Source organism: Hydra viridissima, unplaced genomic scaffold (genome assembly GCF_058129835.1).
Source record: "Hydra viridissima isolate aposymbiotic clone 2 unplaced genomic scaffold, HvirCarnegie_v1 scaffold_3, whole genome shotgun sequence".
In the NCBI taxonomy this organism is placed as follows: domain Eukaryota; kingdom Metazoa; phylum Cnidaria; class Hydrozoa; order Anthoathecata; family Hydridae; genus Hydra; species Hydra viridissima.
This window is the reverse complement of record NW_028324302.1, coordinates 19104721-19132440: the sequence shown is the minus strand read 5'-3', so window position 1 is coordinate 19132440 and position 27720 is coordinate 19104721. Positions and strand designations below refer to the sequence as shown.

General features: G+C 29.3%; 2 protein-coding genes and 1 long non-coding RNA gene across 7 annotated transcripts; 1 reads left to right on the top strand and 2 right to left on the bottom strand.

Annotated features, from left to right (window-relative positions):
* Positions 1-537: 537 nt before the first annotated feature.
* Positions 538-8344, bottom strand: LOC145199092 (sestrin-1-like). The gene is made up of 11 exons (XM_090081924.1): positions 7858-8344; positions 6505-6570; positions 5202-5402; positions 3964-4146; positions 3368-3734; positions 3004-3128; positions 2545-2654; positions 2320-2428; positions 1821-1865; positions 1567-1641; positions 538-1434 (listed from the first exon to the last, which is right to left on the bottom strand). The coding sequence occupies exons 1-11, from the start codon at positions 8116-8118 to the stop codon at positions 1348-1350; spliced, it is 1629 nt and encodes a 542-aa protein (XP_089938050.1). The 5' UTR covers positions 8119-8344; the 3' UTR covers positions 538-1347.
* Positions 8345-8453: 109 nt separating this feature from the next.
* LOC149891315 (uncharacterized) lies at positions 8454-10940 on the top strand. The gene is made up of 2 exons (XR_016451356.1): positions 8454-8761; positions 8924-10940. It is a non-coding gene; the product is annotated as an uncharacterized LOC149891315 (long non-coding RNA).
* A 2295-nt stretch (positions 10941-13235) lies between these two features.
* LOC145180537 (uncharacterized) lies at positions 13236-27142 on the bottom strand. 5 transcript variants are annotated; one of them, XM_090081051.1, is made up of 9 exons: positions 27028-27142; positions 23466-23682; positions 16628-16698; positions 16382-16489; positions 16195-16288; positions 15507-15580; positions 15271-15364; positions 13956-14062; positions 13236-13824 (listed from the first exon to the last, which is right to left on the bottom strand). In XM_090081051.1, exons 2-9 carry the CDS (start codon positions 23655-23657, stop codon positions 13353-13355), a joined length of 1212 nt encoding a protein of 403 aa, XP_089937177.1. In that variant the 5' UTR covers positions 23658-23682; positions 27028-27142; the 3' UTR covers positions 13236-13352. The 5 variants fall into 5 exon arrangements, with proteins under 5 accessions (XP_089937177.1, XP_089937178.1, XP_079911570.2 ...); XM_090081052.1 differs by having other exon boundaries at positions 16195-16285; positions 27028-27136; XM_080055444.2 differs by lacking the exon at positions 27028-27142 and having other exon boundaries at positions 16195-16285; positions 23466-23717.
* Positions 27143-27720: the final 578 nt, after the last annotated feature.

The window sequence follows — 27720 nt, the reverse complement described above, 5'->3', positions numbered from 1 at the left end:
AAAAGAAGTTATTCAAATTATCTAAGTAGAAAAAAAATTCAAATTATTATGAAATTTGTTTAAAATAAAGTTTGACTAGAAGTTGGTGAAAGTGTCAACAACAAAACGCGCAATTCTTGTAGCTCCATAATTTGCTTAACCTCTTGACGATCTTCTTTTTTTTTTTTTTTCCAGAAAAACAGGCCAAAAAATCGTATCATTTTATGAAGGTTCTTTTTTAAACTATGTTTTTGCGTAATATGTACAATAAAAACAACGAAATAAAAAATTTCATTAAAATTATTAGTTATCGTGTCGAATCAACTCGAGTGTGAGCATTTCTGAAGGTTAACCTCACTCGAGTTATTTCGAGTGTACGCGTGAAGGGGTTAAACGTGCCATTTCAATTTTTTTGTTAAAAAATCTTGAGGGAGGGTAACGATATCACAGTTCAGAAAGAAAGTATGGAGTTCCTTTTGTCGTGACAGCTTGTTTTTTTTTTGTATAACTAATTATTGAAAGAAAAAAAACAAAAAAAAAAAAAAAAACAACGGTGGCTGCAGAAACATGTTCATCCAATATCTTTTTTAAAACTTAAAAAGAAAAATATTTTTTACAAATGAAATTGGAAAAAAATAACAATAAAGAAAAAAAGAAAAGATAAGGATCGCCAAAAAAACATCAACACTTAAGAGAACGCAAAGATTTTAAAATTGCACACAGTTTTAAGAAATCAACGATCATGTTCGAACAAAATGGATAACCTAAACAGTGTCCCATAAGGGATTACAAAACAGAACATCTCAAACATAAAAAACGACATTCTTTTAAAAAAGAAAACCTACTTCAAATAGATTATTGCGGAGATTAAAGATATTTTGCTTAAGTACCCCCCGTGAAGTATTAGCTCTGACCACGAAAAAACAATGTTAAATACAAAAACTTGTAAAAAGTTATGGGGGAAAAATATCACGAACCAATAAGCATAGTTAAGAGACAAGACTTAGAAAAAGTTTTTATCAAACTAGAGTTGTTCCAACAACTGAAGATTCTTTTTGCCAGCATCACGCGCGAAAATTAAATCCCCGCATGATTCGAAGAAAATGAGGGAACTACGTTAATAAATCCCCCCTCAGCTTGACAATTTTCTATTTTAAGAAATTTAATTACCGCGAAAATTATTCGTCTTAAAGCTTAATCTATTAATTTTTACTCTGTTAAATTTTTAGAATTTTTATTTTGGCATTCGCTTCAAAATTATATATAAAAGTAGGCTCTGTAAAAAAAATGTAAAACATTTAATGCGCATGCGTGATTTCAACACACTTTTCATGTCCAACATGAATAAGCGCAATGCGGTTATCGTCATCATTTCATAAATGTCATGAGATAACGTAAAGCATAAAGCAATGCAGCCTGCATACGAGACTCCATCACCAGCAAATTGATGTGGATCTACAAGCAAAAATATAACAAAATTAAATTTTTCACAGATTGGAAAAAAAAAAAAAGAATCTTAACCCAAATAAAATTAACTAAAAATAACTAAAATGGCTGTTTAAAAAAAAAAATTAAAAAAAAAGATACTTTTTCAGATGGTAACATATCAGTGTAGCACTCCCAATAGTCCAGAAAAGTGATTCTTTCAGGGAAACATGCAACCTGCAGATCAATTCATTAATTAGGAAAAAAAATAGAAAATTAATTCTTATTATTCATATTTAGTTTAGGAAATATGTTTAGTATAAAGTTTTTAATACGCGTAGTTCTTTACCGTTTGTGGTTTTAGGTTTGGTGATAAGAAAAACATTTAGAATTAAGCGTTGTTTAAAAAAAGTTACCTTCTTTATGTAGGTTTTGTAAGACTTCTCCAATAGCGCATTTACCTTAATAAAATCAAAAATAGTTAAAATATCTTATTCTATCATTTCATCCCATAGGAAACATTAAGCATCTTTAAAAAAAAAAAACCAAGTTGAGTACCAAAAATTTTCTGTTATATTTAAAGTTCTCATGAAAAAGTTTAATTTTATTCATTTAAAAATTATTTATTTTTACGACATTGTTAAAAATCAGAAGTGGGTTTTTTTTAGTTTTTGTGTTGCGTTATTTACAAATTGAATTAGATCATCAATGGAAGAAAAGTGATTCAACATCTTAGCCTATGAATAAACTCAGATAAAAAAAATGTATATATATTTGAATTATAAAAAACAAGTTGAAAAATCAAGGATTTTTTTTTCTTTCTTTCACTTATGTCACATCAATATTTGCACATTTTAGCGTTTGGTTCCACTGGAATTCTATGAGCATATATTTGAAAATCAAAATAAAAATTACCTCATTGTACGCATAATCATCATGAAAAATTCCATACAACAAGTGAATGTAATTCCATGTAGCAAGGCGAAACTTTGAAGTGTCAACATTTGTAATGTTGTCACCCATACTATTACATTAAAGGATTTATGGTCATAATTAGCAATAGAACTCATATCATTTTAAATATTTACACTTTTTCTGCAACGCAAAAAAAAAAAAAAAAAGAAAAAAGAAATAGCTTACGTTCTGTACGTCAAATTATATGCACAGGAAAATTTCTTGTCAAGCAGATCACCAAATTCTGGATACAACCGATTTATAAAAGAAAATGCATGCTCCTGCCAACTATAATCCTGAAAAAAAATTTTTTTAACACCTTTGTAGATTTTTTATAATTTTACTTTTAAAATAAATGTTTCAGTATTAATCATAGTCAACGTTTATCAAGGTTAATAAAACTATTTAAACTATTTTTATTAGTCCTTGATAGTCAATGTTTATCAAGGTTTACTAATAAAATAGCTAAACTTTCAATATTTTATAAATAAAAAAAACTCAAAAGTATGAAACTTATGAAGCAGAGAATTTAACAAATATTAAACCATATATAAATATTAAATAACATGTAAATATTACAATAATTGAAAGTATTAAATATTAGATGTGCAAAAACTGAATGATAAATATTAAATAACAACATACATGTGCTCTGAAAACTTCAATACTTTTTTCACGTTTTGCAAACTCTTGGTAAGTATTGTCATCACAATACCTCTGATGAAAACTATCATTTAAATTCTCATTAACATTATAGCTTTCTTCGGCCACTAAATGAATAATTTTAGAATAACAAATATCAGTGATGAAAGCGCCAGTTAAACCCCTATTTCACTTTCATAACTTTTTTGAAACATCAAATTAGTAATTTTAAAATATCTTTCATTGAAACTATTCCTCATTTCTAAATTGTAAGATTTAAAATAATAAAGCCAAATAAATAAACAATCCTAAGTATAAAAAGTTATACTTTATAAAATGATGATATAATTAACCAAAGAACACTTACATTCCTTTGTTTCGACTTCCTTAAACTGGCGGAGTTTTTCTTGCTGTTCATCCTCTCCACCTTGAGAATTACTTTGCTCCTCTTGAACACTTTGTATTTTTTGTAACAATCCTGCAGTACTGCCTCCATCATTATAGTTAAAAGAGCTAGCTTTTAATTTAGTTGGAGTCATAGTTTCTGCACCTGAACTTGACTCACCAACAGACAGGTTTCGAACAGTATATCCCTTATGCATATCAATCTCTGGAGAAACACCACAACCATATACAAAACCTGATAAGGTTTGAAAATGAATAAGTATAACTATTGCTTGAGCAAGTTCAGACTTAGACCAATTATCTTCTGAAATTGGTCCATCTAAAAGGATCTAAAATAGTAGCAACAAAAATATATTTTTACATTTAATCACACGCATGCATTCAAAAAACATATTTCAAATACTTCATGCTCACAAATTAAAAATAACTAATGTAGTTTTAATAACTAATGTAGTAGTTTTAATAACTAATGTAATTTTAGTTCAAACTAAAAATCAAACAGTGTGGTTAATTGAAGTGTAATTCATCTTGTAAAAGTGTTTTGTGGTTGCAAAATACCTTAAGGACATTTTCATTAATAAGCCATGGTTGGTGTGCAAGTATTTGATTTAGTCTATTCAGATTTTTTAATTTTTGTGGAACGTTGGACAACCCTTTAAGCCATTCTGGATCACCTTGGTGTATTAAGAACATTTGCTCACACCCTTCAATTAATAAACCACACTGATGACGAGATGCACCCTAAGTAAAAAAATCACAATTTCAAAAATCAAGAAAATTATTAATACAAAAAAACAAGCAAATTATCTAAACAAAAATTTATTAATTGGATATTTGTACTTTAAAAAAATATTTTTTAAGGAGGAAAAGTAAATAGACCCTATTATCATAATAATTGAGAAAGGCTAAGAGCAGGGATTTGTATAGAAATGCAAGTAGGATAAATCTAGTCCTCTCATATATGTTACACAAACTCAACAAATCATAAAATCTAAATAAAGCCCTGGAACTTTAATTTGGGCAATCCCCACTCCTTTGTAGTATTGTTACAATTAATTAGTCACTGAATGTTGAGCCATAAACATAGAGCGGAGTTACAAAGAAAACTGTATCATTGTTATTGGGAAGACACTATGAGACATTTTGCTTCATCTTCATCATTTTGGAGACATTTTAAATTTGGAGAGTTTCGAGAGTTCATTCAAGAAAGAAGTGGTCAACTTTTCAATAGAAGCTGTGCATGCTGTCATTGATAATTGGCCATCACATTTAAAGGTCTGTGTAAAGGTGAAGGGAGGACATTTCAAATATGACATTCATTTTTACTTGATATGTATAACTGTAAAATTATAATAAAATCATTTGAAACTGTTTTTTTTTTTTTGTTTTTTTATTAGAATTCAAAAACACTGTGACAGTATATTTGGTAGGTTATTTATCCAACCCCTTGATTTTTTTTTTTTCCACTTTAACACTATTTACTTCCTTTTTTTTTTTTTTCTTTCCCAAAATTAAAAGTTTAGATTATGGATGAATAAATATTTCTCAATCTTTACATACAAAAGATTGCAAATTTATAGCAAAAACAGTAGTATTGTGATCAATGATAAAAAAGTTTCAAGTGTTGAGAAAAAAAAAAAAAGAAAAGAAAAGAAAAACACACTATTATTATTAAATCAAAGGAACATTAGGTCTTAAAGAAGAATTCTTTAGAATGAAAAAATTAAAATATTCATACCGATTTATTTTTTAACAATTTTAAAGTTAGTCACAAAAACAAACAAACAAAATGCTACCATAATCCCAATATAGTAACGCCAATCAAGAGGTAGAGGCCCATCATAATTCATTAGGTGAGTTTCAAATTGAAAAAAACATGTGAAATACTCGACATGGTATGCAAGAAGCTGCTTTATATGAGATACTCTTCCAGAAATAATGAATTCATTTATAAAAAGATCCTTTACAGCATCATCATTGGTGTTAATTCCCACACACTAAAAGAATTGGATAACTTTATGAAACCAGCAATAAAGTTTTACACTATAATAAGCACACACACATAATATTAAAAATAACTGAATCATGTAAAAAAAATGGAATATCACAAGATTTCTATAGTAACACATATATAAAAAAAAAAGGCTTATATACTGCTGCAAATAACATACACCAATCACATTAGACATTCTTAGTAATCTATACAGTAGTTTTAATGCAGTTTTGGGGAAAGAACTTAGCCAAGAAAATTTTTTTGAGGATTTTGCCATTATGTGAAGCAAATGCTATACTAAACTATACTAGCTACAATATATAGTTTTGCTTAATTAAAAAGAAAGAAACTATTCTGTTAGTAAATTTAAAAATTCTCAAATGTTATTTTCTAGTGCTATGAAATGAAGTTTTATGCCTTTATTTCTTTATCAAGAATATAAACTAATACTCAGATACATTTCCTGATGCATTTTTTTGAACTGATTAAACTAAACAACTTTAAAGTGAGAAATAAAAACAACTTATTGCCAGCCTAAGAAGAATTTACATTTAAAATAACATGATACAGCTGGAACGTAAAAACAATGTTAACTTCTTTATCGTTGTTGTCCTTAGACATCTCAGATGAACTGGTGACCTTTAATTTTGATTGTTTCAGTAGGGGTGCAAAATCCAAGAATTAAAAATCCACTTGATGCAAACTTAAAAATGCTTGCCAATTCAATAAACATTAATTCAATAAAATTTTTTGCTGGTCATATATATATATTTTTTTGTGGCATTTTTATTTTTGGAGAAGTTAGTTGCAGCTCTCTCCAATTTGATATAGATTTTCATTTTTTTTCTGGTCAGAGTAATGGCTGGTATAATTGTCTTTTGCCAGGCTAAGTTTATTCCTTTAGTGCAAGATAAAAATCATTATTCAGTAAGACTTTTAGCATCTTTAAATGGTCATTACTTCAAACTACTTGGGTTAGATACTTTTATGGATATTTAATATTTCAAAAGATACTACCACTTGTACATAGATAATTAACTATGAGTCATAAGGTTAACACCTTTTTAAAGGTGATTAACCTAATTTAAATAAAACTTTTTACTTACATCATTTTCAGAAATAAACTTTGAAGGCCCAACATATTTGCGACGTGGTATTCTTATACCTTGGCTCTACAGAATAAAATAAGATTTGTCTTCAGAGAAACACAATAATCAAATAAACATAAGAACAAAACATAAGAACTTGTGTTTATATTTTATATATTTGATTTTAGGCAGTGCAAACAGATGCAGCTTAAGTAAAATTTGAACTTTATATGTAACTCCATGCTGCTAGAATTTATATCAAACTTGAGAAGGTTGTTCAATATCATTCTTTTTTTAAGATTTCTAACAATAAAATCAAATATAATAATCTAAACTGGGACAATTTTGTGTCAGGATACAAATGTAAATACAGTTAAAGATGAATTTCTTCATATGTTGAAAGATGTAATTACCAACTTTTCCTTATTTTTACTGATAAAGACCATGATCAAGGGCTACCAATTTTTGATAAATACCATGATCTAGGGCAACCAATTTTTGACATTGCATATTGGGGGTATACAAGGAAAATCAGCTCTGGAAAATCAAGTCCACATTTACAGTTTATTATAAAAAAGATTTTAAGTTTCAATGGAGTATGCAAAATCTTTATTATGTTGCATGTACATTGCAACATTTTTATTTTTGATATTTTTATCTTCATTTTCAGGCATAACATAATATTTCACACTATGTTCATACCTGAAAATGAAAAACTTAATTTAACAAACATATGTATGTATGTATGTATGTATGTATGTATGTATGTATGTATGTAGTGTTTGGAACTTCTAATCTCAAGTTGGCAACCCCACTCTGATCACAAATACGCATATATAATTGGATTTGAGAACACCAAGTTGATTTATTGTGTAAAAAAGTCTTTTTGTGTTAAAAACTCAAAGGTAAAATCTTCATAAAGTTGCCAGTAAAAAGTAAAAAACACTTTTGAGAAAATTTTAAGTTAGTGTAACAATTGCACTTTGTGACATAATTATAAAACCACCATCTTTAGTTTAACTAAAAAGACAACTGTCTGTATACTTTATAGTGCAGATGCACAATTTAGTCATGCAATTGCTGTAGCACTTATCTAAAATAATGTTTTCAGAAGTGTGACATAATTAAGGCATTGTAATCTTTATCTTTTACAAAGATTTTCAATAAAAATCATTAAGACAGTCATAAGTTAACTTTAAATTTTTTTAAACGACATTTAAAGAAAAAAATCATTTTTTTAAACTATGGCCATAAATTTCAACTAAAATTTCTGACTGCCAGATTTAAATTTAAGTAGATTCTATATTGTAAAATATAAAACTTTAGGTATTGCAAGATTGATTTTTGCCAATTGAATATAACAATACCTACTTCCAATTTAGACAATATACGACTACATGATTCACGAACATCTTGAAAAGGACACTCGTAAGATAATCTCAGCAAAACTGGGTAATACTTATCTCTGTCAGTCAGGTTATTATTTTCATAATTTTTGTCACCATTATGATTAAAAAAATCGTCTTCAGCGTCAAACTCTCTCTCTAGCTCATCGAGAAATTGTTTTCTTAACTTTGATACATTTGTTTGCAGGGGCGAAAAGAAGAGCTGTATCGTGTAATCATACTGCATTCCTCGGATTCATTTATGCAATATAAGTCGAGACCCTTGCATTGGGTTAGCTAGGAGCTTCAGTAATTTCAGCTCGTCAGCTATTTCAGGACTTTTGCATTCTAACACTGAGTTAGCCTCGCTGCTAAATGAATGTAAATGAACATTTGGAACTCAATCGACTTATTACATAAGTTATAACACTCCATCTGCTTGGCATTTTCCAAACAAAAAATTCGTATTACACAATAACCGGTCAAAAAACCAAGCCTTTCACTGTTATATTGAGTGGATTCCAGTGATAACAAATGATTAATTTAAATATACAAATATTGACTGTTGTTCTTGAAAGATTAATGTTTTCAAATCGTCTGCTGTTGAATTCCGAATGTTTATTATAGAGCTCTGTCAGACAGTCGTTACAATCAACTTTTTTACTTAAACGCCGAAAAGTGAATTAATATATTAGACATTTAAAGGAAACACAATCTTGACAAACAACTTTACTTATGTTATTATTTCGCAGATAAGAGAAAGTTTTTTGACTATTCTTTTGTTTGGTTGGTGCTCTAAACTCATAATACAAATTTCGCAATCCAAATCTTTATTGGGAATTAAGGTGTGGGAAAACAAATCGAACATTTAAAATCTAACACGTCGTTAGGTATATTGAGTACTTAATTTGTTTGCAGAATTTTAAAAATTGATCTTGCATTGTGTTGGATGAGGATAAAAACCTTGGACAATGTTAGAAGTGATTTATATTTCCATTTAACTTTCACTAAATCCTGGACGAAATATTATATTTATTTTTCTTTTCGTATAGAATTTTCTTGTGAAGGCGAAATAATTAAGCCCATATTTTTATTGTTACTTCAAGAGGAAAAACCCGGTGTAGCAAGGGAAAGTTCTCCCAACTGATGCGAAAATATACAACGATTGGAAAAATTAACAAGCAACAGATCTAAGCAAAACGATCCTCAAAATAACTATAGCCACCCAGTCAACAGATCCGCAGGAAAGGCATGTGCGCCTTGTTCGGGAAATTATGTGGGACACAAATGAGTTGTCATCAAAACTGTCCGGAGACGCCATATAAAGCTTCTATTGCCAAAATTACGCCTCTATCGTAAAACTATACTGTATGAATAATCCGAAGTTGCTTCTTTTTATGTAAACATTGATGTTAACAGCTGTTTAATGCAATTTAGCTTATAAAAAGCAGGAAAACGAGATGCTGCAAAAATGTAGGGCAAGTTAGATTCCACTTCTTCAAGAGTCAAATAAAAAAGCTTATATTTAATTCACCGAATGATCCGATTCCATACGCCCCAGATGAAGCTTTGGCTATATATGTAGATGGAGTATTTACTAAGCCATTATATATTTTGGTATTCATCATGCAGTTTGGTGCTACGGAGCACATCGTACTAAATTATATTCATCGCATTCTTTCATAAGAGCTGCAAAGAAGAAATATTACCCAAGTGAACGCATTTTGGTATCAGAACAGTGCTAATCTGCGGAATGCAGAATTTCTGCAGAATACTTTTACAAAGTTTAATCAACCAACAGTTTTAAAGTTCAAAAGAAATTACAGCGTCACACTTAGCCTCAAGAATTGGCTACGATATATATGCGAGGATGTAATCGTAGTAGTATTCATTCCACATGTAAGCAAAAAATCAAAGGAAATGATTCTAAAATATTAGATGAAAATCTTTTAGTGGTTTATATTGTTCCTTTACGGTTCAATTGCGGTTAACAAAAGGCAATTATATAATTTGGCAAAATCCATGACCTTCGCTAACCCGAGTTTGAACTGAAGATTTTATTTAAAGAAGAATCTCAAGCTTTAATTAATTGAGAAGTTGAAAAAATTAGAGATCTCATCACTTAAACCATATTTTTGCATAAAGACCAATCTGATTTATTTATTATAAAGACTTTATTAAACCAATATAGTTGATTTTTAAAACTTTTGCAGATTCATCGTCTCAGTCATTTGGAATTTGTGGTGCTACACCAAAAGTTATGAATAACGTATGTAAAATTAGAAAGCTAGAAATGAATAAAACCCGGAACAAATACGGGTTGTCTTCACCGCATGGATACGATGTTTCGAATGTATTTTGCACGTATCAAAATTTAAAAAATAAAAAATTGGTAAGTTTACACTTCACTTAAAAAATCAAATATAATAGATGTAAAATCACAAATGGGTTTATTTCCCGACATTCCGAAGCCAGGAAACGTAACAACAAACAGTGGTAATGCTGGAAAGCAATTTTTCTCAGTTTTAGCTTCTCATCGGTAACTGGAGTTAATCAAGATTTAATTTTAAAGTTTAATTTTATTTTGCGAACACTGACCTGCGGTTACTCAATCAATCCTGAACATTATGCATTAGATACAGCGAAACTTTATATAGATATCCTTGATTCAGCGTTCACAAGTTATCAATTCATGAAGACGATGTTATAGAAAGTATTTTTTTTGTCAATCAGAATGCTGCGTGAGGAAGCTCTGCAGTCGAGGAATAAAAACTTTAGAAATATTCGGGAGCACAGCATACGCAAAATACCTCTTGAAAAAATCTAGGAGGACTTACTTCGCGCCATATTCGTGTCCTCAGATCTCCTCGTGTCATCTACTTGCAAAAAACTATTATATTATTATGAAGATTTTGATATAGACTCCAATAGTGACTGAAGTTATTTAACATTTACTTTCCATTTCCGCATACGACTTACAATAAGAAAAATATTTAAGAAAATATGAATTTAAATTTTTTTTCGTTAATTTATTATTTCAAATGCATAAAATAAAAAACTTGGTTTGCTTATTAGTCATTTATTTTTGTTAATACCATAAATTTTTGGGACAATTTTTTTATGCATTTTCATATTTTACATATAATGGCGGGTACCACGCTTACTCAACGCAAACTGCTAATTTTTGGTAGCAAGTTTTTTGCAATTGGCATCATTTACACCTTCAAAAGTATAGTTTTCCATTAAACATGTCTCTTCGACGTTATTGATCATTTTTTTCGTATCTTCTTTGCCTTGTCAAACACTATAAAGTTCTTATTTTAAGCATGCTATAAAAAAAGATAGACATATCCGCCAAAGTGGCACCTGGTGGCAACTAATTTTTTAAGAACTTGCCAGTATACGAACAAAAACATATATAAAAACATATTGAAAAAACATATAAAAACATGTATAAAGTTGGAGCTAAACTAAGTTAAAAAACACTGCATACAAAGTACAATATTTTTTGCCATTGAATTTATCAGTATTCGAACTGCTTCTAATAGAGTATAGACTAGTGATCGACCGGAACTTGAAATTTGCTGGAACCGGAATCAAATATAAAAAAGATTTTTATTATTCCTTACCGGAACCGGGACCAAAAATAAACCCATACCGGAACAGGAACCGAAACCGGAACCGAAAATCATGTGATCAAAATATTATTTTAGAAGTAAATGATAATTTCCAAAAAATAGTTTGTTAAGAACGCAAATCCTGAAAAATAAAATTCTTTTATTAGCTTGTTTTTCACGATTCACAAAAGTGTTAAATAGAAGAAAAAGCTAAAAACAAATATATTACCTTTGGGAATTTGTCAACTAATTCTCATCAAAATATTGTAAATATTTAGCAAGTTTCAAGGTTCAGGTATCGATATAATCTGTCTTGAAACCGAACTTTAAATTTAAAATATAACTTGAAATTTCAAGCTTTACTTCTTGATTCGATCCAAAGCCATAATAATAAGAATGTGAATACCAAGGAGATTTGTCTCTTGAAATTTGTCTGTATTGCCATTTGCCTACATATTCATATATCATTTATATTCATAGTTTTATATAAATTTACGAACAATAAAAGTAAACAAGCATAGTTGTTTTTTGTTTTTTTTCACCGAAAGTTTTATATTTTCTTTTAAATTTGACAAACTTATCATACAAAATAACAAAGATATCAACGCTAAAGAACTTTTATTTTCCTTTTTGTTAAGGTTTTCTATCGTCGGTGAAGCATACAACTGTTTGTAAAAAGCTGCGCACACAAATTTTAGGGAAGAGTAATAAATATTTCTCTGGAAAACGAGAATAATCATCAGTTTTTACGCGAAGCATGTTTGCTTATATTTTTTAAGATTGAATTGATTTTAATCTTAAGTTTAAATTTGAATTTGATAATTTTAATATAAAAAAGGAGTCAATATAAAAATTGTTCAATTCATATCAATAGTTTGATGCTTAAAAAACAAATTGCGTCAGTTAAAATAAAAATGTTTCGAGTACGTGAAATTTCATAGCCAACAAAATACTTAATGCCATGGAATCTCCCATATTTAGCATGCTAAAACTAAACTGCAGAAAAGGACCATTAATTTTATTTCAATTTCAAACATGTCTTAAAAGTAAAAATAAAACTCTTTGGTGCAAACTCGGCTCAAGTGAAACTTTAATACTCGCTGACAGAAATCCATAAGACATAAGTAGCTTAATAATGTATATACATAATTTGTTCCATTTGAATCATTTTATGTCAAAACTAAATCAAAAAACTTGCATTTGACAAAACAATGGTTTTTTGTGTAGTTCTATTTTCATACAACAGTCACTAAGATTCACGGTACAGAAAAACTCCTTATGATTGGTCAGGCAACATGGTTTTCTCCGGCAGACTGAGATAATAATTTGGTTCCCTCGTTTTTTGTTCTAACTCAGCATTTTAGTAAGAGTATAGTTTTATTGCTCACGTACTAACAAATGAATGACTTCGTTGAAGAGTTCATAAGCATTTTTTTTTTTCGGGTTTGATTCATCCTTAACATCAAAAATTTATTTCGCTTTCGTCCCATTTACAGCCGATATTGCGGAGTAAATTCAGTTAACATTTTTTATGAGCACAATTATGCTCTTAGAGAGAAAGAGTTGAAACTTTGCCTATTCCCCCTGGAACGTACTTTCCTTTCCCAGTTAGTGTTGGTGGTTATCAACATAAAACCCCTTTTGTTATAAGGCAACAACTTACGAACAAAAAGGTTAGACAGATCAAATTTTATATTTATTATAATTTACATAAAACAAAAAAATTAAAAAAAAATAGACAAAAAGCTCGAACACTTTAAAATTCTCTTTGGACTGAGCAGATATTTTAACGTGACACAGTAAGTTTTAAAAACTATTTACAACTTTCATAAACTTTGAAAAGAAGTTTAAAACTGTTGATAACTTATTCGTTATTTACTTCGCGTTCAGGTGATTCACTTTCACTTCTACGACTATTTCTCTTGGAAGAAGCACGTAAAGAATCAATGTGTTCATCCAAAACCTCATTCTCTTTCGGCTCATCTCCTTTCTTAACTTCATCTTCGTCATCTTCATCATTGGATTGATTCACTTCTTCTTCGACCTCAATTTCTTCCTCAATAATTTCTTCAACTACTTCCGTTTCTTCGTCCTCATCATTCTCAGCCTCGTCTTTACTTAATTCTTCTGGACCATCTGACTCCGAACCTGAGCCTTTATCGCCATTAGCTTCTTTTCGTTGTTCTTTTTTCCTTTTGACATTTCTTTCAGCTTCCTCGAATTCTTCGTCGTCACTGGCTGCCTTTTCATCATCAGCTTTGGGATTCTTGCGTTCGCTATCTTCTCGGTCCGAAGCATCATCAGAACCTGACTTAGATGAGTGACGTCGTCGCTTTCTAAATAACAAAGAGTTAACATTCATGCATTACTTTTCCCTAGAACTACTATTAAATACTCCACAACTAAAATACTTTTATGTATCATTGATAAAAAATATTTTAATAAAACAAAACCACCATGGACTAACCTGCTAGGAGAAGTTGAACCCGATTTTGATCTTGACCTTGAACCAGATTCAGAACGGGATCGAGATCGGGATCGAGAACGTGACTTGTGTAAACTGCGCGCTTCCTCCTGCATGAAATTTCAAGGAAATAAGTATAATGGAAAGATAAATACAAATAATGGTAACTTATCTAATATGCAGTGGTTTCACAAAAAAAAGGCGCATTAAGATTTTTTTGTTAGCTTATTTAAAGTACCATAAAATGTAAATTATTGAAGCTGATGTGACCTGTGTTTTCTTGTTGTTGTTTTTTTTTTTTTTCAACCAAAAATGAAATCATTAAAACTTTAGATTACATTTTAAAATGTTATAGAAAATATTAAAACCAATAAAAAAAGAAAACGATAAACCAAAATTGGCTCAACAAAAACAAAACAAAACCATAATATCAAAAATAGCATTTAAGTTATTCCCGCATACTTTTAGCAAGCTGTTCATCTCTCTTGCACTGATTTAAAAAGAATGCTATAAGTTTTGGTCGGAACACTTCTCTTAAATGGAATCTAGCTCTGGCTTAAAGCTTATATTATGAAACCCGAAACTGGCAAGTTATAAATTTACTTCATTTTCTTTTTTCCATTTTTGACTGTGTAAACTTTGTGTGCAGGAGCCATATCTTGTTCAAACTGTGACCTTTCATTTTGACAAATAAGCATATCTGCTGATTGAACCGTGCAGTTCTCTACCATCTCTCTAAAGGTGTGTTGGTTGTTCAAGCTTTATCATCGGTCTTCTAACGGCTACATAAATACCAATTTTCTTCAGTAAAAAATTTCGAACTTTATTTGAAGAAACATGTTTTTTTTACGGTTTTGATAGGCTCAAGATAACTTAAACTTGGATCGGCTTTTACTGGACGAAATATAAGACTTTGTTCTCATGCTATGTAATTTTTTTTTTAAGCCTTTCGGATTCTAGATGTTGAAAGCCACCAGTCATTTTAAATGCTTTCAGAATATGTCACAATTCTCAGAAATTTTTAATCTACTAGCTATTTTTGTTATTATCAGCCACTTTATTGCATTTTAATGAAATTTTCTAGTATATTTTATTATACACAGTTGATAAAACTGAATTAATAAAAAAAGTAACGAATTAGTGAACTTGTTAGAGTGAAGTAAGCTTTAGTTGAGAAATATCTTTTCCGATCAAAAGCAGAGAGAGAAAAAAAACAAAAAAAAAAACAAGTAATAATCTTAATGCTTCTATTTTTTTATTTTTTATTTTTTGACACCATTGGATATGTTAATTTTTATATATAAGCTAAATTCCTTACCACTTTTAGTTTTATAGGTTTTCCGTTTATTTCCAGCCCATCAAGTTTTTTTAATGCTCTCTCCATGTCTTTTCTTGATGCAAACTCAACCACACTTAATACAAAAAGTATAAATTTAAAAATGAGAGTAAATAAGTGTACACTGGAAATTAGTATTGATTAGAAGTTTATCATCAAAAAGATTTTAATTTTTTAAAATTACATAAAGTAGTATTACCAAAAGTAACATGACTTACCCTTCTCCAACTCTACGTCTATGTGCATCAGAAAATACAACATCGCCAGCCTTTTGCATCACCGCTTTAAGGTCCTACATATACATTAAAACATTAATAATCACTTAAAATTAACTTACTAAATCCCTTAGCTTTATCCCGTGGTGTGAACACACCCATAACACCGGACGCACTCACCTTGCCACGAACTAAACTTCCATAACATCAAGTGCTTCTGGGATACCTCCAAAAAAGCTACTTGATCAAAAGATTGGATTTTAAATCACGACTAATGAAACAATCTAGGTTCGGAATCTAGCGTAATCTTTCTGTACGCTTTCTTTCGTCACTTTTTCAATTTTTTAGATCGCTTTTACGAAATCGAAACAGCTATGGAACCGATAGTGGAATTAGATCGTGAACGTCTTTTCGCATATATACTGAAATACCGACAAACGCACTAATCGTTAAATTAAATTCGATCTGTAAATAAAGACACGAAACGATTTTTATTTAAAAGCTCAAGAACTTAGACATGATGTCTTTTTTACTCTTCTCAGGGTAAGAATTAAGAGTTCTTGATTCCAGGTTCACTTTCAGAGCACGTAACTATAGCTATTAATACTTTATTTCAGCGTCATAACCCATAGAATTTTTAAAAATCTCTATCCATACCCTGTTCTACAAAACAACCCAAAGAAAATTATACCTGAGCATCACATCTTGTTGAAAGATTTGTGACGGATAGTCTGTAGTCACTCCTCTGTGGTGGGGATCGTCGCCTTGAATAGTCTCGACTACTGCTAAATAAATTTAAATACATCAATATAAATATCATTTTTATGTGACATCAAAATATATTTAATTTAAAATAACTTAAATATCACAAAATTTACCTATATGCACTACTTCTGCTGTAACCTCCATAGCTACGACTGCCACCAAACCTTGAAGGTGCTCGAAAACCAAACTCTTTAGGTTGACGTGCATGTTCTACTTGTATTCTAAAACAAGAACCATTTTGGTCATTATAAAGAACTTATATCAAAAAACCTGAGTGAATAAGTTTTGACAGAATTTCTAAGAACTCTATAGAACCTAGATCAAATCACTTCTATTGAATATCAAAAAAAGCGTCATACCTTTCACCAAAAAATGATCTATCATGCATTTCATAGACAGCATCTTCTGCTTCCCTTGTCTTTTCATATTGCTTTAAAAAAAAAATATTAATATAATATAAGCATTTTATATAATAGCATAAATAAACTTAAGTTGCCATAAATTTAACAATTAATGATATTCTTAAATGATTACTTTAATTATCAACTTTTTTTGTTATACAAATAGAACTTTTGCTATGCAAATAGAATATTCTAATGCAGAAATACACTTGAATGCAAAATTAACGCACTGCTTATAAATTCAAACTTATTTTGAAAAAAATGTATTTCCCAGATTTATCAATTACAAACATGATAATGTTTATTGTTACGCCTTTTGTAGGTTTTATTCCGTTTCCCTTATTTCGTTTCCAAATTATAGCAGCTTTTCATAAGTAGCATGTTTTGCTGTAATTAAACTTCATTTCCAAAAGAATAGTATGTATTACTTTTAAATTGTTTTAACAGTAGAAAAGATAACTGTCATTTGAGCAACACATCTATTCATAATGCAGTGTGACAAAATTTAATTTGTGATAAATGTCTTACAATTGTTACTGTGTCCAATGAAGGATTAACAAATCGTGAACTTGGTGGAAGATTTGGAGTGTCTCATACAACAGTTGGTAGGGTTCTACAAAGGTTTGTACAGACTAATGATCACGCTAGACAACTTGGCCAAAGCAGACCACGAGCTACTAATGCCATGGAGGACCAATTTTTAATGCCTCAAACACTGAGAGAACAGTTCACTACTGCACGAAGTCTCAAAATACAACTTGCTGAGGTTCATGGAACTGCTGTTAGTCAAGATACCATAAGAAAACTTTGTGCTTTAAATTTACAACCTAAGGCAACAGCTACTGGTCCCAGATTGTAGATCAACGAAGAAATAGACTGGCTTTTGCAAGGAGGCACATGAATTGGGAAATACATGAATAGAGACAGGTTTTATTTATAGATGAGTCACAGTTTTGCCTTGTAAGTTCTGATTGCTGTCCAAGAGTGTAGAGAAGACCAAATGAGAGATATTTTGTTTGTAACATTCGAGAAACTAGTTTATATGGAGGCAGCTCATTGATGGTATGGGACAGAATATCTTTAACAGCTAATTGATGGTATGGGACGGAATATCTTTTAACAGCTCAAGCAGAGCTTTTTATTGTTGATGGTAGATGTCTGACTTCTCAAAAATGTATAGCAGACATTTTAGAACCTTTTGTGGTACCTTTTGCACTGTAATTTGGAGATGGATTCCTTCTTTCTTCTTCCTCCTAGGATAATGCTAGACCACATACAACATATTGGTACTGAATACTTAAACCTTAATATCAAAGTTTTGCCAGCTTGCAGTCCAGATATGAATGTGATAGAGCATTTTCAGGACATTATGGGACACCATGTTAGAAGCCAACATCCACCACCTAACAGCCTAGACGAGCTGCAACAGTCTTATCCGCGCTTGGTAAGATATCCCTTAAGAAATGTTTAGATCTCTAATAGAAAGTATGTCACGGGACTGTCAGGCTGTAATAACATCAAGAGGTGGTAACACTAACTATCAATAAGTCAAAAATATTTTAACTTAAGCTATATTAGTGTACATAACAATAATAATCATTTTACTTTATTTTGTTAAAGGAATCATATTTTTTGTTTTAATTTTTTTTTCACCATCCTCAGAGTCAATTTTATTATCATTGAAATAATTGTGTTCATGTGTCCTACTCTTAGTATGTTTGTCAAAATATATTATAATATTGACAACGATTTAAATAAATCGAAATGTATAAATAGTGTGTTAATTTTGCGGTTAAGTGTAGTTTATTGATCATATAAAAATGTTAATGGTTAATTATAACAAAAAGCAGTCAGCTTAAGGTAAACTGCAATACCTGTGTACCTTTTTAAACATGATATTTTAAATGTTTTGAACATACTTAAAATTTGAATAGATTCATAATTTATTTTCACGATTAGTTTACAACTTACAGGTAAAAAAAATATAAATCCAGAAAAAAAATCCAGTTAGGCTCCATGTTGGCACTTGTTTTGGCCTTCCTGCTTTTTTTGAGAATAAGTTACTTTGGTATCTCTCGACCATTTACTTGATTAATTTAACATGAAACTTGAGGTTACTTATAATAAATACAAATTTTAAAAAAGCTTTTAAGAAACAATGAAATCTAAAATAAATTTTTGCTTTTGATTGCATTAAGTGATTTAACAGCTATCATTTGTTCTATACTTCTTGCTTCTTTTTGCTTTATATACCTCATCAGACAAAAAATGTGTAGATTATCTGAGTCAACTAGTTATATAACATACATCAAAATATAGCCTTTATCTTTTGTTGCTTTTTCTGAGTCATTGTCAAATGTAATTAGTTTGGAGAAACTAAATTTTATTATACTGGTTTCTCTTTTCTTGAGTTCATAACCTACATTTCAGTTCTGTATTACATCATTTGTTTGTGAAAACATTTTTAACATCAGCTAATATTGGTGTGTCAAAAATCCCAAATCTTCTTGAATTAATCCCAAATGCATTTAAACTACTCTTCCAACTAAACTCTGTCAACAAATGCAAGCAAACCAATTAAAAGAATTATTTACTTACCATTTTAAAAAAATCAATTTATACCAAACACATAGTTATTCAACAAAGTATAGCCAAGGTTTTATCAATCCTAATTGGTATTTTACAATACTTAGGAACTTGCTAAAGAATATTGTTAAAAAGTCTAATGTTCTAAACACTGCCATGGCTGCCTACCCACCATCTTTGATCTCTACTAGAATAAATTTATTTAGCACCATAGACTGCTAGCAATACAATACAACAATTTTTGTTGTTATTATATAGAGAAACTTTCCTGCATCATAATTCCTGGCTATATTACCATTTTCTCATATCATCACCTTGTTCTGATGTAAGAGCTACCTAGATACAACTGTACCAGCACTTTTTATTGTACCAATACCTTACGATATATGAAAATGTCTTGTATCAAAATTCCTTATTGTTGTATTATTTCCTTGCAAAAGTATTGATTTAAAATCATCACTCTGAAATTTCAAGAAAACTGAGAGAATTTACAAGAAAAAAACTCAAGAAAAACTTTAATTAACATTAACATTTTTACATTCCCCTAACACAAGAATACAAGAACTAAGGTATGTATTCAATGAGGTGGTAAAGACATTAACACGAAAATTAATATAGTGCAATATTTCTAACAAAGAATACAGAGAAAACAAAGCATAAAAGGAATGCATGCGCTAATCCGATGCTGAGTTTCATGTTTTATTTACAATATCATATTTAATGAATAGAAACTATCTACAACCAGCCAACTCAATGCTTTAAGCCACATGGAACTGAACATGCAAAAGTAAAGAGGTTAACAACTTTGAAAAGAAGAACACCCTTAGATTCTTCTTTATCACTGGACTACCATCAACTTTCTGGAACAAAGACATGGAGCTATGGTTGACAGATAAAGATTACCTGTCTTTGATGGCAAAATGTAGGTGGTAAGCATTACTGTAGAGCTTTAATTATTAGATTAGTTTTAATGGATGGTTACAACAACTCTCATACAAATGATAAAGAACAGAAACAGTTTCTCCTGTTTGTTGTGATATTGACAATGCTACCCAGATCAACACTTTAAGAACTTATACAATTGACAATTACTTTAACAATTTTGTTTAGTTGTGCTAGAATTTTTAAATATTCAATTTAACTACTTAGTTTAGTCACTTAAATTTGTTTCTATAAGAACTTATTTTCTATCAATTAAAAAAAAACAATTATTATAAAATGTATTACTAAACTTTAATTTATGGAGTCATTAGTAGGGATCACTAAAACTCATTCAGTTTTGTACAATAATTTGTATATTTATATTCCATAAAAATCAATAATTTAAGGTGACCCACCTAAAAATAAACAAATTTTACATTGATTTGAAGATATTCCTGGTCTTGACACAATGAAAACTATAACATGTGTTCTTGATAGTAAGCTAATGTGGCAATAATTCAGGATTCAGTGATTTGTCATGTTCAGGAGATGGGACCAAGAAACAAGTTGTTTACACATTTTAAAAGATTATCACATCACTACAATTTTTATTTCTCCTTCAACATTTTTATGATAGAATTTGTAATATTGATGAAACTTGAAAATTATCCAAAAAACACTTGAGCATTATTCAACCAGTGTCAAAAGCCATTCCCAGAGATAAGGAATTTGATCTGCTTGGTGAGATCTGCCCTGCATTGCCAAAATTTTTTAAGTTAATTTCATCTAAAAATTATCAAAATTCATTGCTATCAATGAACCATATGCATGACACCATTTGCATCCTCATACTCTTGGTATTTGAAGTTTCTTTAAGTAACAATGAGATAGAACAGACACACTTAGTTATATCAGCTAAACCCTATACAGTTGGAGAAAATGTCTAAATATGGTTTGTATGACCAATAAAAAGTGAACAGTCCCATCTATTTTCAAAACTGTGTGCAGCTTTTTAATTGAATTTGGGAAACAAGAATGACCAAGCTTTTAGATGACAGATACTTACAAATCACAATAAGTGATTTGCTGAATCAAATGCAAGCTTAAATACAAAAACTTTATTACTTAGCATAACATTTACTAATTGTGTAAGTTTTTGTTTATCAAAATTTTAGCTATGAGGTTTCAATTAAATTTAAATAAAAATTGCCATAGGCTACACTTAATTGAAAGCAAACACAAATATAAATATAAGATATATACTGGGCATGAACAAAATGGTTGCGATTGCAAGTGAAGCCCTATTTTTTGCATTTTTCTTTTCATTTTGATTTATAACTCTAAAAACAACCAATTGATTATTCTATCTGCATTTTTCATATATGGGAATTGCCAGAATACAAATTCAGGTAACTTCAATAAATCTCTTTAAGTAGAAAAAAGAAACCATACAAATAGAGTAGTTTACTAATCTTAAACATTTGTAACAGTTATGTATACTATGTTTAAACATAAAAAAAGAAAATGAAATGTAGAGATCAACCTATTTTTTACAGTATTTTAAAAAATCAATGCTATAAAACTTTTACAAGAAAAAAAAGCAATAAACTTAAGAAACAGTAAGGCTAAACTGCTCTTATTGCATTTTAGCTCATAAGAATGAAAAGAATTCTAATTTAGTTTCAAAATTTCAATAAAAACATAAATACATATTATCAAATGTTAGCTGGCCTTCCTCACTTCTTTTTAGCATCAGGTTTAGATGACTTTGATTTTGCTTTTTTCATTTTTATTAGTTCAATTTGTTCTTGTATTATTTTTGTTTGCTTGAATAAAAAATTTTTTTTGTTCATACTTTCTTTGTCTTTGTTTTTTCATCATCTTTTTTATACATCTCTAAAACTTCATCATTCATAAAGATTCCATAATTAATTTTCTTGTATTGCCTTTTTGATTTGTGCTTAATTGGTTCTGGAAGTTTGAGCACAACCTGAATTGAAGTTGATGGTATAGAAGTTGAAGAAACTGCAACTTCTGTTTCAATACAAAATGCTAATGAAAGTATATTGGATGAAGTTGCATTTGAAAAAGTAAGAGTTTCACAACATTCAGAAGTGACTTATGCAATTGAATTGGAAGCAGATTCAGAATCTCATTATTTAGACCAATACACTGCTTAAGCTGAACATTCTCAATATTTAGTGGAAAAACACCTGTACCACAAAAATCATTATTTTTGGTTTTGCAACAATTCTATCATTTATCAGATTTAAAACTTTTATAAACTAAATTTCATCAAACTCCTTGCAAATATTTTTTCTTTTCCAATTAACTTCCTTCTTCCATCCTAATTTACTAGTCCAAAAAAGATGTGCATGCAATTAGGAGGAAAAGAAATGATGTTCCCAATTCTTGCACAATTTAAATTAATGAAAATTATTGTGACTTGGATGATTGTCTAAGAATATGAAAATAAGACATGCAACATCTTTCAATTCCTTATCTATTTTCTGAATATAATCTTTGAAAGAGCATTGGTTTTGCAATCTTGATTTATTAAGCAGACAGAAACATCCAAGACCAACCATCCAATTAAACTCTTCTTTCAAAATGACTAGGGCTTTTAACAGTACCCTAGTTAGCAGTAATGTTTTCTTTAGGTCTTAATTATTTTTTGTAAACAGTTTTTGCATCTTTCATTAAAAAAAAAAACTCTCTTTGTGGTTGGGTTTAATTTAAAATTTGTCTTATTGACATTATAAAAAGCATCTGGGCAATCAAGGACATGAAGTAAACCATTCTTTTTGAAAAACATTTGAAAATGTTCAAAAAAAACCTCTTGATTCTTCTGGCTGGAACTATTGCTGCTGGTCTCCAAATAGATTCAAGAGTATGAAAAACAATTACATGATTTGATTTAAGGAATGATTTAATGAAGTCCATTTTTAAACTGTGGAGTATCAGAAGATTTATAAAGTTTTCATATATCTGAAGCAGCCTTAATCATCCTTCATTTTAGGATCACTCAAATGAGATACCAATACCAATTTAAACTTGGCTGTTAAAATGCCACAAAAAGCAGATTTTTAAAAAAATCTTTAACCCTGAAAATAGTTGTCATTTTATTTGTGTATCCTTATTTTATAAATTTCCTATTTCATTGAAGTAAAAATTCCTTTAAGAGAATTAGCACAAATATATAATTGAATAACATAAACTTAAGAATATAAAACTCTTTTAAATATCCAGTATATGCTTTAAACTTATAAATAAACATCAAAACATTTACCAAAAAACAATAGTTCCCCTTCATTGCAATCTCTCTCACATGCCCAAACTTACTAAAAGCTTTATCTATATCTCTTTCCCTGATATCACCAGGAAGCTTACCAATATAAATTCGAGCACCCATCATACTTTTTGATGGAAGGGGTGGTCGAGGATCACTGTAACGATCTCTGCGTTCTCTGTAATCTGACATTTTATTTGTTATTTGTTATGTTGACCTGAAACATTGAATGAAATACTCAAAAAAAAAAAAAAAAAAAGTTAAACTGTAAAACTCCAAGCAATAATTTATAATTTAGAAGTTGACTAAGCTCTTCATTTTTCATTAAAATGCAAAACAAAATTATCAATATCTAATATTAAACAACTAGGTCATTTACAATTCTCTTGCTAATTGGAGACATACAATACAAATAGGTACCAACTCTTAGAAATGAGAATTTCTACACACCTGTATGGATAAGATAATTTTTAAAAATGTTAAAAATACTCACTGCTTAATAATAGTCTTTATATACTCATTATAACTATGCCATCATTTCTATGGAAAATGTCTATTGATGTTTTCAGGTAGTTTGCTTCTTTAAAGTTTTTGGATTCTTTTTGAATTATTGCAGCTTGCTTCCTTGCTTTTACTTTTTGAACTTATCAAAACAGATTTTACTATCTTACTCTTGTTTCTTGTGTCTTGTTCACAGTACGAACATTTATTTTTTTAACAATCTATTTTAATCAACTTGCTTGAATTTGGTGTGGTTTTTGATTTTTGATTTGCTGAACAAATTTATGTAGGTGTTTTTTATTCAAAAGTTGATTTTGGATAGAGTAACTTTTGAACAATAATAGCCCAGAGATATGATTATAACTCTTTGATTAGTTTTTAAAAGTTTGGAATGACTTTTTTCTGTTGTGAGCTTTTCAAGAAAAATGTGTTTCAAAAGATTAAAACTTTTTTAAGATTACATAACCAGTGGAAGAAAATGTTTAAAATACATTTAGATAAAACCACTGATATGCTTTTGAATGCTAAGAAGCCCATGATAGCATATTATAAGAATGATGTCAGTTGAAATATGAATGCACCAGTCCAGGAGTTAACTTAACAATGTAAACTTTTGGTATTACATCTTTTTAGTCAGTTAACAATTAAAATGTTGAAAATTTTAGTTTTATGTAAGATTGAACTGCTAATTTACTTCTCAATTTACTTTTAATGAAACTTATACTTGGGAATACTTGGTGAAAAATTTGATTTAAATATTGTATGTAGCACAAATATATTTGCTTGGTCAAATTACAGTAACTTTCAGGGAGGTAAATCCAAGCATTAAAAAAACAATTTCAACTTGCTACTTAAGTTTGTTTCTTTCAGATAACCTTGATTTCAATGTAAGACTCCTTTTCTAACTTCTACTGTAAGTTTTATAAATTTAGAACATCACAAGCCTTTGATCTCCAAATTTGCTAATTCAAGTTTAAATTTTGCTTGAGTGAAAGGAGGCTGTATTAGTTTTTAAAGACTAAATTCAAAAGATATTCAATTTTTTCTGAGCTCATGAAAACCTCATATAAAACCTTTCTAAATTTTAAAAAACTTGCCAGAAAAAAAAACTTTTCTAAATTGTCTGTTTGAATTAATTTAGCATTATAAAGCGAAGTAATGTGTTTTTCTGTTATACCCATGGAATGTGCTTCCGAAAATAGGAAGGCCTTCTTAAAAAATCTAAACAACACACCCAAAGAAACAAATGATGAGGATGAAGTCAGCAGGGACAAATTTGAATCTAACAAGTCAGTTTTGTTGGCACTGTCATCAATGAAAACATTCCCATTCCAAAAGTGAAAGTCCACTTACAATCTGCCTTCACATAAATCAGAAAAATTGTCAAATTATTTTAAAAAAGCTCTAGTAAAAAATGAAGCCCTTCAAGAAAAATCCTTGATTGTAAAACAAGATAAAACAGTTTACTGTTGATGATTAAACAGCTCTTCAAAATCAAAGATTTATTCCGAAAAGTATTGAAAATTATTTCTACATATATGATTTGCAGTGATGATGAAGTAGATATATAATTCAAGATTGCTGCTGTTCTTGAGCCAGTCAAATTAGTAGTAGAAGTTCTTTATAGATAAAATGCTCTTTACATCAAAATGGTGCAATTTTAAGACATTTTGAAGATAGAAGGCAGAGCAATTTTGTTAAGATTTCTTTCTAATCCAAAATTGAAGAATGTAAAACTTTCCATATGCCTTCAATAAGTCTGTCCTTTAAAAGACTGCCAAGAACGTACTGTCTAGATTTATCAATCCTTATAAATCCAGATGACTTGGAAATTAGGAGAATCGGAAGGTCTTAAAGAAAATCTGCATTCACTTAAAGACAAATTTGGGGAAGTAATTCAGCATTTGGCAATAGAACAGTACCACAATTCAAGGCTATTCAAAAGAAATTTTGCTCTATGAAGCAACCAAAAAGAAAATTCCAAACCTTGAGTTTTTGTTCAATGCAAATGCAGCCTGAGTGAGACTTTTAAATACAACTGCATTTTTAGTGTTTAAGTTTATGAGCTTTTCTCTTTTTCTTTTTAACTCTTTAACCTCAACTGTAGTCAACAGTTTATAAAATCAGAGAAGCTTGCAGAATATATTACCTAGAGGTTTCAAGAGCACAGCTAAATCAAGGTTTTAAGAGCACAGCTCATTAATAAATTAAAAATTGGTTTTTATCATTTTAAAAGCACCCTTTCCTAGTGTACATAATAACAAGTTATTAATTTATATTTAGCATCAAGTAGTGGCTAAAATGAAGTTTAGGCTCTGAAATTCTGTCTAACGCAAAAACATTTTGAAGCTAAAGAATTGAATGTAAATTTAAAAAAGCAACAGTTTTTACATCATTATAGAAAAGGAAAAAAAAAACATTTTTTATTTTAATTTTTTGTACAGGTGTGTGATTCTTATAGTTGTACATTTATCTAAAAAAAAGCCACTTTCTAGGATTTTTGATACTTTTTCTATATTCAGCTATTAACTCCTTCAAAAGTTTTAAAGACTTGGTACATTTTTGTATTGTTTGCTCATTTATAACCATTTGAATACACTTATAATATATAATGATACTTAATATTAGATGAACACCACATATAATTTTTATTTTATCTTTAAATATGAAAAAAATCCCGCACTAGTTTTGAGTAGTATGGTTTACATTCTACTCAATACTAGTGCATAAACATTAACAGTATTTCCAAATATATGATTTATGTGTGATTCAAACATACCCTGTTAGTGTTGCAAGCTTTAAAACACAACACTTTTTTTACTTGTGTAAGTAAACATAGTTGAGAGGAAACAGAGTAAGTATAGAATAACTTTTCTTCAAAATAAAACAAAAAAATTACTTAAAGATTAAGGAAATAAAACTAAGAGCTTACAATTAACATTAACAGTGCCTTTAACAAAAACGCCATATGCATGAAACTATTTGCTTTTTTTTTTTTTTTTTAAGAGTTATCTATATAGTGTACTGAGAAAACTAGAGGAATAAAAAAAGATTCACTCACGTTACAAAAAGATTCATGACAGTTTTAAAAAACATAGATTTCTTAACGAGCTAACTTTGTGAACAAGCACGTCTTTCGCAAGCCAAGTTTTGAATGAATAATCGCTTCCCTCACTGGTTTACAGCAGCAGTTTCTGACAAACAAAAAAATTAGTTACCAGGAGGTATAGAAAAGTAAGATTACTTTATTATATAGTAAAAATTTATAATTTTTTTAAACACTAAATATGTAAATTTTTTTTTCTTTATAAAATTTATATCTAAGTTTTAAAATTATTTCATAAATGATAAAAATATAAATTTAAACTATTTTTAACGTTTTATAAACACCCTGTAAATCATTACTAGCAAAACGACTACTTTTCAACTTATTGTATTTTTAGCAAATGGAAACCGGCTCTTTCGAAATTGAAAATGGTTTAAAAAAAGATCTAGATAATTAACTTTTTTTACGTGGGTTTAATAATTAACTTTTTTATGTTGCAAACGGGCTAATGTATCAACCGTTAAAATAATAAAATTTACTATAACTGAACCTTCGTAACTTTTCGCTCTTTTAACTTTATTTATCATGAATTAATTTTTTTATAGCGAAACCTTTAAATCGCAACGTGTGTGCGTGCGTCTGTGTGTAAAAAATAGTCTCAGTAAAATATTTAGTTCTTTTTTTTTTTTTCAAATGTAAAATAGTTAC

Coding starts and splice junctions, on each gene's coding strand:
- LOC145199092 (XM_090081924.1), bottom strand. CDS start 8,118: ATGCAGTATGATTACACGATACAGCTCTTCTTTTCGCCCCTGCAAACA. Junction 6,571..7,857: donor GTATATTGTCTAAATTGGAA/GTAGGTATTGTT, acceptor TTTATTCTGTAG/AGCCAAGGTATAAGAATACC. Junction 4,147..5,201: donor GTTACTATATTGGGATTATG/GTAGCATTTTGT, acceptor TTTTTTACTTAG/GGTGCATCTCGTCATCAGTG.
- LOC145180537 (XM_090081051.1), bottom strand. CDS start 23,657: ATGTCAGATTACAGAGAACGCAGAGATCGTTACAGTGATCCTCGACCA. Junction 16,699..23,465: donor AGGGGAACTATTGTTTTTTG/GTAAATGTTTTG, acceptor TTTTTTTTAAAG/CAATATGAAAAGACAAGGGA. Junction 15,365..15,506: donor AGACGTAGAGTTGGAGAAGG/GTAAGTCATGTT, acceptor TTTTGTATTAAG/TGTGGTTGAGTTTGCATCAA.